Source organism: Diaphorina citri, unplaced genomic scaffold (assembly GCF_000475195.1).
Source record: "Diaphorina citri unplaced genomic scaffold, Diaci psyllid genome assembly version 1.1 scaffold2318, whole genome shotgun sequence".
Lineage (NCBI taxonomy): Eukaryota > Metazoa > Arthropoda > Insecta > Hemiptera > Psyllidae > Diaphorina > Diaphorina citri.
In genome coordinates, this window is record NW_007379742.1 from 13,622 (window position 1) to 25,548 (window position 11,927).

An 11,927-nucleotide genomic window follows, 5' to 3' on the forward strand; every position below is an offset into this window, starting at 1 on the left:
CCAAACCGCTCATCCGATTGCTATGAAACTTTGTCAACTTATTGCTTGCACTCCCGTGAAGGTTATAGGCTATTTTCGGGTTCGTTTTTGTTAAACTACGCCGAGCAAGACCACTAAATGGATGAGTGACATGAACGGCCATGCCTTAAGGATTTACTAGCAGAATTCCGGAGCGAAGGGACGGATTTCGGCTAGTTACTTATAAGGTGTATGTAGGTACAAAGTGGTTCTTAGAACCCGCGGCCTAGCGCTTACAAGGCAGACGCACTACCAACTAAGCTAACTAGACAATAAAAATAAAGGTTTATCAATAATTGAAATTGAAAAATAAAATGGTCAGAATGACAAATCGAACCACCAATCTCCAGATCAGACCGCGCTAACCACGACACCACTGAGGTTGAGTAGGTAATCAAATATCCTTCCTCTTTAGTTGTGGCTTGGTGCGTGTGTGAATGCCTACAAGGGTGTCGGAACCCGCGGCCTAGCGCTTACAAGGCAGACGCACTACCAACTAAGCTAACTAGGCTGGCGGGGTTTATCAAATATTGAAATTGAAATTGAAAAATAAAATGGTCAGAATGACAAATCGAACCACCAATCTCCAGAGCAGACCGCGCTAACCACGACACCACTGAGGTTGAGTAGGTAATCAAATGTCCTTCCTCTTTAGTTGTGGCTTGGTGCGTGTGTGAATGCCTACAAGGGTGTCTTGAATTACAACGGGATTCGAACCCGGGTATCAATGACTTCTAGGCAAGTAGTGATATCAGATACGGAATCGAAGAGAAACAAGCTTAAAAACGATACCGCCCAACCACTATTTTGCGGAAGAAACAAACAACCAAACATGTAAAAAATCTCATTTTCCCAGCCTTGGTTGGTAGCGCGTCTGCCTTGTAAGCGCTAGGTTTGCTTCCCACCCGGGGCGGATTTTATCCTGAACGAACGATGTTCGTTCTCGCAACATTTTGCGGAAGAAACAAACAACCAAACATGTAAAAAATCTCATTTTCCCAGCCTAGTTACTTAGCTTAGTTGGTAGCGCGTCTGCCTTGTAAGCGCTAGGTTTGCTTCCCACCCGGGGCGGATTTTATCCTGAACGAACGATGTTCGTTCTCGCAACGACTGGCTTTTTCCTATCCTGTCTTCCTTCCCTCTTCGATTTCGGGACGATAAGACTTTACCTACCTCATTTGCAAAAAAAAAAAGAAGAACAAAATTGATTTTCAAAGAATGATGTGATGATGTGATAGGCTCTGTTGTTTTTCAACCGCTAACAATAAAGCAGCCATGCCATACTAATTGATTCATTCAGTCAGAAAGTTCACAGAGCAAGATAGTAGGAACTTAGATATAATAAGTATGTAATTTAAGAAGGTGAATGAATTTGATATTCAATACCCATGTGCTTATTTTTAGTTCTTGTAATGGGAATACCTACCTTGGTTCTAACAGTATAAGTAAATAACACATTTTACGTTTTGTAATGGTAAAATCAGGTCTTGGATCACAGTACTTTTATAAATAGAATGAGATAAACAAGGCTTTTTATAGATAAATACGGACTGTTCGTGCCCATGTATAAGTAAGAAGACTAATAAGTAATAAGGCCAGGTATTTTTCAAACCCCCAATACTTAACCATTTCAATAGTTACTGTAAAATACCTATCTTTGCCAGCCTAGTTAGCTTAGTTGGTAGCCCGTCTACCTAGGCCGCGGGTTCAATTCACGCCCGGGCGGATTTTATCCTGATGAGATAATGTTCGTTCTCGGAACGGCTGGCTTTCTCCTATCCTGTCTTCCTTCTCTCTTCGATTTCGGGACGATAAGACCATAGCAGTTACAGTTCCCTCTGTCAAACCTCTTAAAAAAAAAAAAACCTACGTCAATAGTTTGAAGAGACGCCCGGCATAAATCAACACGGAACAGAGTTTTGATGTTTTACTGATTTTTTTTTTTTTTTTTTTTTTTTTTTTTTTTTTTTATTTTATGTTAAAATTTTTTTTCAATTCCAGCCCAGGCTGAACTTTATCCTCAGCAGATAAGGTTCGTTCTCAGAACACCTGAACTTTCTCCTATCCCGTCCTCTTTCTCTCATCAACTAAGGGACTTAGAGAGCTTCCTTGTTACAGTTCTCTCTATCAAACCCCTTGAAAAGGATCTAAAATATTAGGGTGTCTAACTTACCAAGCGCAGCTAGAAGATCAGCTACAGCTAGCCAGATGATTATCTTCCGACCTCTGGATGTGGTGAGCGTATACCATCTGTGTACAGGAGGAAACCGCTCTCTGGGAAGCAACTGGAAGAGAAAAATTTGGACTGATTGTGATACTTTCTCATTACTAGTAGGTATAGCTTTGCTTTACTTTAGTAATAGAAAATTAAAAAATAGGTTGCTAGATGGTAATGGTTTAGTAAGTAGTTGAAATGCTCTCTGGAACTTGGCCTGACACACTGCCATGTGCTCAGATTTAACTTCCTCCACTCTCCTTCTGTATCTTTCCCCCCCCCCTTTCCTGTGTACAGATGGGGTTGGCGTTTTTCATCAGCCTCTCAATCAGTCCTAACTAGGGTGATTGCTTCGGGCTGACATTTGGTTTTGGCTACAAATTTTCTGAGTGGATGCCCTTCACACTCAACCTTTGCTACTTCTTTAGCAAGAGAAATTCAGGCTGGTATACCCCCTTTTTAAAGTCCCCCAGCTAGACTAAGCTGGTTGACTCCCTGTTTAATGTTCCCCTGCCAGACAAACTCAGATACTTAACTCACAACACTCTTTCTCTCTCTCTCCCTCTCGAAAAAAAAAAAAACCTTCATTCATCTCAAAAGGTTATGCATTGCTGTTGGGTTAAAAATAAAAATAAAGGATGTTTGTCTAACAGAGTCTGTCTTATCTATTGAGGGCAGCCTTACTTCCTAAATTTCATTGCTAATCAATTTCTAACCCCAAGTACCCTTAATATGATGTAAAGTTGTAAACAAAATACAATAGATGCAATAGCCGTTACAGTTCATGTGCTCGGGATGTGACATAGCTTATCTTGTGTAAATATAAGCAAGAGATAAGAGACGGTTACACTACTGTGTACTCTCTGTGGCCTGTTCAGATAATTTCTATACAAGATGATGTCATGTAACATGTGTAGGTAGTAGGTAGGTGCTTGGGTGCTTTTACCCCCTAGACCCGTGTTACATAAAAAAACACTTTGAATTGGGATTAGGGGCCCCTGTTACATAAAAAAAAACACTTTGTATTGGGATTTTATTTTTTTAAGCTACAATTTTCTTATGAAGATGCCCCTTGCACTCAACCTTTGTTGGCTGTTTCTATAGCAAGGAGAATTTCAGGCTAGTATCCTCCCTAAAGTCCCCCAGGGAAACTTAGAAAAGTACCTACACAGTATTACAGATTAATAAATTTACTGGCATTAATAAATTTACTGCTGGTAAAAAAAAAAAAAAAAAATACAGTCCCCCAGGCAGACTTATCCTAGTAAAGGGACTAAAATTATGTAACAAAAAAAAAGTGCACCCTTCATACCTGATACACAGCTCCGCATATTCCAATAATAGACGATACCAAACACACAGTGTTGTACTGGGAAGAGTTGAACTCGGACATCAACTTCACCGAGGAAATTTTAGAGTCCGGATCATGGCAACAGAAAAGACTTCCTAGTAAAGGGACTAAAAGTTATGTAAGAAAAAAAAAGTGCACCCTTCATACCTGATACACAGCCCCGCATATTCCAATGATAGACGATATCAAACACACAGTGTTGTACTGGGAAGAGTTGAACTCGGACATCAACTTCACCGAGGAAATTTTAGAGTCCGGATCATGGCAACAGAAAGCTTGAATCGATGGATCTGCCATGGTTGCTGGAAATGTCTAGCCACCTGAACTGAGTAGGCAGCTTGTACTAGCACCAGAAACTCCAGAATAAAGGAGTTGTTGTGCTTGAATTAACAATCACGAAAAACACATAGGTAGGTACTTAGAAGTATTGAAACACTTGAATTGTTCAATATAAAAATAGAAAGCGAAATGACAGAGAAAACAAGAAGTACAAGAACCAAGGGCTGTGAAAAGAGTGCCTGCCTTTGAGTGGAGACTTTGCAAAAAATGAAAGCTAAGAAACAACAGGAAAAAAAACGACTCGCGACTGTCGGCTGTGTTTAGAAAAGAAAACTCTTAAATAATCTTTTAAATAAAGGACACATAAAAGTTACATTACGATAAATTAAAATAATTAAATCAGATTATCAGATAATCAGAACGATTAAATAATTAAAATTAATTTCAACACAGAACATAGGTGGTTACATAACCGGATTTTAAGAAATAAAATAAACAAAAATTCAAATTTTCGCTCTCAAGAAGGGGAAAAGGGGAAGTAAGCTACAGCAGCGCAGCTCCTTAGCGGAAAAAACTTGAACTGCTCTAGAGCACACCGGAGTTTGTAGTGTAGGATTTCTCCGCTGAAGCAAATTAATAGCGCTGAGATCAATGGACCACGTGTTTTGTTGCTTTCTCAAATAGTTTTTAACCAGGGAGAGAGGTGCCCATTGCTTGCTCCAAAAAATTTAATACAATAGGTAGTGGTAGCTGTTGTTAGGTTCTCGCAATAAAAAGTGCGTACCTATACCTAATCGAAAAGAAAATTTCTGTACTGTCATTTTGTCTGTCGATCCCGGGTCTCCTTAGTGTGCTGCGAGGTCGATGACCGTTCAAACCTCCCCCAAGGTATCTATTCCCCCTGTTTATCGCTTTCTGTTACCATGCAACGGTATTGAACAAATTTTGTTGTTGTCACCCTGCCCTGTGAGAGTTTGTGTGATTGTCAAACTCAGTGTAAATAATCTTGTAACCCCCAAAACAAGAAACATTGTTAAATATATCGATATATCGACGATATATCGATATATTTCCCCCGATATATCGATATCGATATATTTGAGGGGCCGATATATCGATATATCGATTTATCGATATATTTGCAACTCATTTACATCCCTAGAAACGAGGCTGTTGACAGAGCTGCGCGCAATCCCTCCGCTTCTCTCCCCCCTCTTAAACTCTGCTCTCCAGAAGATTTCAAACCATTAAACAGGACAGGATAGGAGAAAGCCAGCCAGCCGGTCAGCCAGCCGGAATCGAACACTTTTTTAGTTTACAATTTTGTAGGACGAAAGTTCATCACTGAGATCAAGTTTCTTCCAGAATTAAGTGCGTAGTGCGTATGGTAGGGTGGGACAAAGGTTCACATTTTTTTTTTTTTTTTTTATTTGGTTTTGGTGTTTTTTTTCTCGTTTGATTTACGAACTGAAAAACAAAACCATCTTAAATTTTTTTTTAATGTGATTTTTGTATTTTTTCTCGTTTGACTTACGAACTGAAAAACAAAACCATCTTAAAGATAATTTAGTTTTCTTCAAATTGATATTTGATTTGACTGAAAAAAAGTTGTTCAAAATTGAAATATTGATCAAAAAGTAAAAAAAGTCAAATGCGCACCTCTGCCCCAGCAAATGCGGCAAAAGTACGCACTGCGTACCTTTACCCCACATTGTATGTATTAGTAAATGGAGAAAACCTTCAAGTAGAAAATGATGAAAAAAACGAAGATTTTTCAAGATTTTGAAGTAAAATCAAACAATTTTGAGATAAAATAACTCGAAGAATCAAATCAATACAATTTTTTTTATTTTTTACATAGGGAAAACCATAGAAAAATTAATGCGTAATTTTGCCCCGATGTTACCTACTTACATTGGAGTTGAAGTAATAATCTTTAAATTAAAAGCGCAATTTTTACTACCTACATCCTGCTATTGGTTTAATTAAGAAAGCATTTAAATTTCATCATCATCATCATCATGTAGCGTCATCGTGGTCGATGGTTGCTAGACGTCTTGTAACTGTTGTTCTAAAAAGTTCTCGGTTCCAAGAGGACAGAATAGGAGAAAGCCAGCCAGCCGAAATCGAACACTTTTTTAGTTTACAATTTTGTAGGACGAAAGTTCATCACTGAGATCAAGTTTCTTCTAGAATTAAGTGCGTAGTGCGTATGGTGGGGTGGGACAAAGGTTCGCATTTTTTTTTTTTCTTTTTTTTTAATGTTATTAAATAGGTAGATATAGGTAGGTATCTAGCAAATAAATATACACCTACATGCATAATAATACCTAATTCATTACATAAATAATTAAATACCTATAATAATCTTCTTCTTAACCTGTAATAATAAAAACAAAACCCGTCAATTAACAGCCAACAAACATGATCTCAATCGACGCCAAAAACCGCGACTGGCTTCAATTTAGCTCCGCCATCTACACCCGCACCCAAACCCGCACCAAACAATGTCAATCTCTCCTACTAGACGTTGCCAAAGTCATCGATGCGTACGAAACATCCGTTGCGTCACACCGCACCAGCACCGAGCACGCTCTAGCGGTGAACATCGGTGACATCCGGTTCCGCATCGGTGAGATCTCAAACGTAAAAGCGAATCTGGAGAGCGAGATCGCTAGTTTGGAGTTGTATCGGAAACGAGCGAGCGATTTTTGCGCTTATCTTGAGAGAGAGGCGATTGTGATCGTACGCAAGTGTCTGCAGATCAGGTGAGTGATGGCCCACCTATGTGGCCGAGTGGTCTGACTCTCAACGCGGAGGTGCTATGTTCGAATTACAGTCAGGGCAAAAAATTTCTAACTAAACTTAACAGGGTAAAACATAAAAAATAGAAAGTAAAAAAAAAAAAAAAAACAGGGAAAAATTTTCTGAATAAATAAAATCGAAACTAAATGTAAAAATAACATTAATAGACAATGACAAAATCTGTGCCAACATGGTAGGTAAACATTGGATGTTAGGATCATTGAGAAATTGGACATGGCACTAACAGATTTTCAGTACGGATAAAATCCAGATAGAAACCCGTCAATGATTTCCGTTTTTACCAACTTGTTCCTCCAGACAAAACCGCCAATGTGTCGACCTCTACCGGGACAGCGTAGATCAAGAACTAACCACAGAGTGCGCCTTGTTAGACGACATAATCTGCCTTATGGTTCGCCTTCAGCAGCAAGCGAGCGAACACATGCGTCGCCTCAAACGACTAGTGTTCGTACTGAACAATGACCTGCGCGATAAAGACGTGAGTGTGACGCTGGATGAGACCAATGCGCAGCTGAAGCAGGAGAGTTTGCTTTTGTCGCTTGATGCGCGGAAGTTACCCATTGACACAAGGTAAGGGTGTGTCCACAACGGAGACCATGGACCATTGTCCCTTGTGCCTCTTTTACTATCCATTTTCATCTACTCGTATCATCAATTTACACTGGTAATGCCGCCACTGATCGCTACTCGATTAAAGTAGCTACTCTGTTGTCCTCACGAGGCTGAGTACACTCCGAACTGTGCTTGGAGTTCGGGGTGCACTCTGCCTCGTGAGGCTACTCTAATCGAGCCGAAAAAATGTCGACCCCGCCGGGAATCGAACTCGGGACCTCCGGCGTGCAAGTCTAGTGTAATGCCCACTCAGCCACGGAGGCTATTAACTGAAATTCCTTACCCGATCAGATGCCTTATTCCAAGAGGTTTCAATCCAACTTCCCCCACTTCCCACAGGAAGTTCTCTCACGAAGAGAACACCCAAGTAACCAAGGCCACGCTCCGGGACTCGAACCGCGAACTCTACACCTGTCGACAGTACCGCGCCCTGGTGGATTTGCTACTCAAACAGACGGTGGAACATTTGGACCGACAGAGAGAGGTGGTGGATGAGAGTTTGACGAGGAAGATTGAGGAGTATCAGGCAGCTAAGGTGAAACTGGAGAACCAACATAGCGAGGTGAGGATCCTAGCAATGAAACAACTGCTACATTAGACTCATGTGGTCTGTGTCGTAGCATGCCCATCCCGTAGTATGTCCCTCATCAGATTGGCGATAAGAGGCACAAAACTTCCCATTTAGGTGCTGGGTCAATACAAGATCACCAGAGAGTCACCCGTTCGATTTTCAATCGAAAAACGAGTGCAAATTTTTGCCGATGGTGGGATTCGAACCCGCGACCTTCTGCATGGCAAGCAAGCGTGTTACCACTGGACCAACCGTGCTATCAACTGGTACAATTACTACAATTTCACCGCTGGGTCTTAAAACCTTTATACATACAGTCCACTTCAACTGGGAAGTCCGATGACCTTTGTCAAAAAATCGTCAAAAAATAGCTCGTTGATTAACAAGTAAGCATGTGAATAGTTGATCCCATGGGATTTTTCACGCCGAATCGAATGGTGAAACTTTTAGAACTGTCCGACTTACAGTTGAGAAGTTGCGGTTCCCCTCCATGCGCTTCCATCGGACTTCCCAGTTGACGTGGACTGTAGTGGCGCTCCGAGACTGAAAAAAAATCAACACACACACCCTCTCGTGTTTTTCTCATGCCATTAACATTATTTACATTATGCGACTGTAACAATTTGCCATTTGGTAAAAATCGGACAGTCACTCATCCAGATATCAACCAAAGTCAATGTTGCTTCGAACTTCGAAAATAAAAATAATTAATTTTTTTTTTAATACTTTATTATGATTCCTTATCACACGGGGAGTATTTTAAGATAGGAAATTTTTGGTCAAAAATTGGCCGCCGTAGGCGGTCGATTTTGGAAATAGTCAGTATAAACAAGGTCTCGTATATTTGATGGGTTAAAGAATAAGTTCGGGAAAGAATAAGGGAAAGAAATAGAATAGATAGAATATACCCTGTTTATCCTGCCAGAATGAGACTGAAAAGTCCCTTTACTCCCGCAGTCTAAACAAGGTCTTATGTACCTATTTGGTACAAAATAGGTGTATTTTTTTTATAAATAAAACCTTGCTTAAATTAAAAAAAAATACAACAGAAAAGAGAGTAAGATAATAATAAAAATAAAAAGTAAGAAAATACAAAATGAAATAGTGTAAGAAGTGGGAACTAGTTCGGGATTGAAATCTCTAGCTCGTTAGGTACCCTCCACTAACTAGACTGGTCATATTATATATCGGTTTGGTTTCAGACACTCCGCTCCATTATTGATCTCACCAACACAATCTCAGATCTAGACAAAGCCATCCAGGATAAACGGGGCCCTATGATGTTAGCCCATAGTAGACTGGGCAACAGATCAGACCGACCTGGGATTGAACTGGTTAGGTAAGTGGTATTAATTTATTTATTTGTTATTTATTATAATTTTTATTCTACATGATATACAAAACAGTATGAGTACAACGTCATGATTGCTTAACCTAGGCCCTAGATAACTTAACCATAGTAGGTATCTATCTAATCCACCCTTGCTGGTGTTAAGAGACTGAGGAGAAGAACATAATTATATAGAGAGAGGGGTAGAGCGAGAGAAAGAGAAGAAGAGAGAAGAGCATGCATATATAATATATAGAGAGAGGGAGAGCAAAAGAGAAAGAAAGAGAGAGCGAGAGGGAGGAGGAGAGAGAAAAAAGAGAGGGCAGAGAAAGAGGGAGGAAGAAAGAGAGAGAGAGAGGGCAGAGTGAGATAGAGATAGAGAGGGCAGAGAGAGAGAGAAAGAGAAGAAAGAAGGGAGGAAGAGAGAGAGAGCGAGAGAGAGAGAGAAAGAGAAGAAAGAAGGGAGGAAGAGAAAGAGCGAGAGATAGAGAGAGAAAGAGAAGAAGGGAGGGAGGAAGAGAGAGAGAAGAAGAAGAAGGAGGAGGGAGGAATCAAGAGAGAAACAATCAATAAAATAATGTATATTGACGGACTGCCCAAAGTTTGGTTTGCCAAAAAGACACAGCTTACTTCTCAGACAACATTGTTACATTTAAAATGAGGAAATTGATAAAACAAGACACAATTGCAGTAAATTAAAATGACACAGGTAAATTTATTGATGGAGGCAATGTTTTTGTGACATCTCCATTCTCCAATTATTCACAATGCTTTGCATGTTGCATAGTCAAGATATAAAAATGAATCAGGTAAATTTATTGATGGAGGCAATGTTTTTGTGACATCTCCATTCTCCAATAATTATTCACAATGCTTTGCATGTTGCATAGTCAAGATATAATATACGGCGTTCACACGAATATTTTTTTCTCTTGTTTTGATGGGCAAAATGTTCGTGTTTGTGACATCTCCACTATTCTCCAGAAATTTTAAATACTTTGCGTTTTGCATAGTCTAATAAGATTCAAAATTTCCTCTTGTTTGGATGGGCAAAATGTTCGTGTTTGTGACATCTCCACTATTCTCCAGAAATTTTAAATACTTTGCGTTTTGCATAGTCTAATAAGATTCACGGCGTTCGCACAAATAGTTTAAAAAATGTTTTTTGTCTTGTTAAATGTTCAATAGGTAAATGTTTTTTCTTCTTCTGTTAAATGTTTAATAGATGTTTTTTGTTTCTTCTTCTGTTAAATGTTTCAGGGATGAAGTGGATGCAAGGCTAGAGTTGGAAATAGATCATCTGCAAACCTATACCTTACACTTGCAATCACTGTTAGCTGAGGTAACGTTAATTTTATACCTTGCCTGTCTTGTCTTGCTACATCATAATAAAATTGTATTAGGTATTTATTAAAGGAATTTATTGATTGAAGGTTTCGCGATAACTTGCAAACCAAACGGTTTTTTACTTTCTATTACTACAGTATAGCGGAGCTATACTAGTAATGAAAGTATTGCAATCGGTCCAAATTTTCAAAATCGGGAAATGGTTGGAAATATCCGTTTTGGGATCCCCTGATGTCAAAAAAGTGATTTTTAGCCCATGGTCTGTACGTAACGTACGTACGTACGTAACGTACGTACGTACGTAACGTACGTACGTACGAGCCCATGGTCTGTACGTACGTACGTACTACAGGTTTAAATGGGAAAAAGTAGAAAGTTGTGAACAAAATATCTCGTAGAGTTTTCCCCTTTTCCACCCCAACATTACATATTTCAAGTAGGTATCTACTTTAATCTCGGGATGGTCAAAATAGAATAGAATAGAATATACCTTGTTTATCCTGCCCGAATAGGACTGAAAAGTCCCTTTACCCCAGCAGTCTAAACAAGGTCTCGTATATTTGATGGGTTAAAGAATAAGTTCGGGAAAGAATAAGGGAAAGAAATAGGTACATAGTTCGGGATTGAAATCTCTAGCTCGTTCGCTACCCTCCACTGACTAGACTGGTCATAATATATCGGTTTGGTTTCAGACACTCCGCTCCATTATTGATCTCACCAACACAATCTCAGATCTAGACAAAGCCATCCAGGATAAAAGGGGCCCTATGATGTTAGCCCATAGTAGACTGGGCAACAGATCAGACCGACCTGGGATTGAACTGGTTAGGTAAGTGGTATTAATCAAGAGAGAAACAATCAATAAAATTGACGGACTGCCCAAAGTCTGGGTTGCCAAAACGACACAGCATACTTCTCAGACAACATTGTTACATTTAAAACAAGCTGGGCCCGTCCCTCCGGGAATTTTTTAGGCCGTAGTTTATTCGATCGTGATTAGAGAAAATCAGTACCTATGTACCTACCTAATTTGTTTAATAGGTATTCAGTTTATTATTATTCTTGATTTGATTTTTCGATTTTACTTTCATGTAATGATTTAAAATCAAGACTAGAGCCCGTTCTCCCTTTATTCCCAATATAAGGTTCAAGTCACCCATCCATTTATTGGCCTTGCTCGGCGTAGCTTAACATAGGTAACGCTAAAACCGGTCTTAAATGATCGACTGAAGTGTTATCCAAAACTTTCTCGCTTTGAGTTCATAGGTCGTCGCGACAAATTTCAAGATCAGAGCTCATTATTTTGTGTGAGAAAATGTGAAAAAAAAAAAAAAAAAAAAAAAAAAAAAAAAAAAAAACCCCAAATTTACAAAAAAAA

The 11,927-nt window shown here is 39.3% G+C and overlaps 2 protein-coding genes across 2 annotated transcripts in view; one reads left to right on the top strand and one right to left on the bottom strand.

The window, feature by feature from the left end:
- Positions 1 to 4,324, bottom strand: part of LOC103518703 (G-protein coupled receptor 143-like) — a 12,868-nt gene extending 8,544 nt beyond the window's left edge. The window contains exons 1-2 of the mRNA XM_026830429.1: positions 3,732 to 4,324; positions 2,192 to 2,303 (exon numbers count right to left, since the gene is read on the bottom strand). Of these exons, the coding sequence (XP_026686230.1) occupies positions 2,192 to 2,303; positions 3,732 to 3,881 (262 nt within the window). The 5' untranslated portion in view covers positions 3,882 to 4,324. The remainder of the gene's footprint in view (positions 1 to 2,191; positions 2,304 to 3,731) is intronic.
- Positions 4,325 to 4,649: 325 nt separating this feature from the next.
- The window catches only part of LOC113471340 (tektin-1-like), a 9,053-nt gene continuing 1,775 nt past the window's right edge, over positions 4,650 to 11,927 (top strand). Inside the window, exons 1-6 of the mRNA XM_026830430.1 lie at positions 4,650 to 4,751; positions 6,279 to 6,631; positions 6,987 to 7,259; positions 7,641 to 7,863; positions 9,075 to 9,211; positions 10,463 to 10,544. Of these exons, the coding sequence (XP_026686231.1) occupies positions 4,728 to 4,751; positions 6,279 to 6,631; positions 6,987 to 7,259; positions 7,641 to 7,863; positions 9,075 to 9,211; positions 10,463 to 10,544 (1,092 nt within the window). The 5' untranslated portion in view covers positions 4,650 to 4,727. The remainder of the gene's footprint in view (positions 4,752 to 6,278; positions 6,632 to 6,986; positions 7,260 to 7,640; positions 7,864 to 9,074; positions 9,212 to 10,462; positions 10,545 to 11,927) is intronic.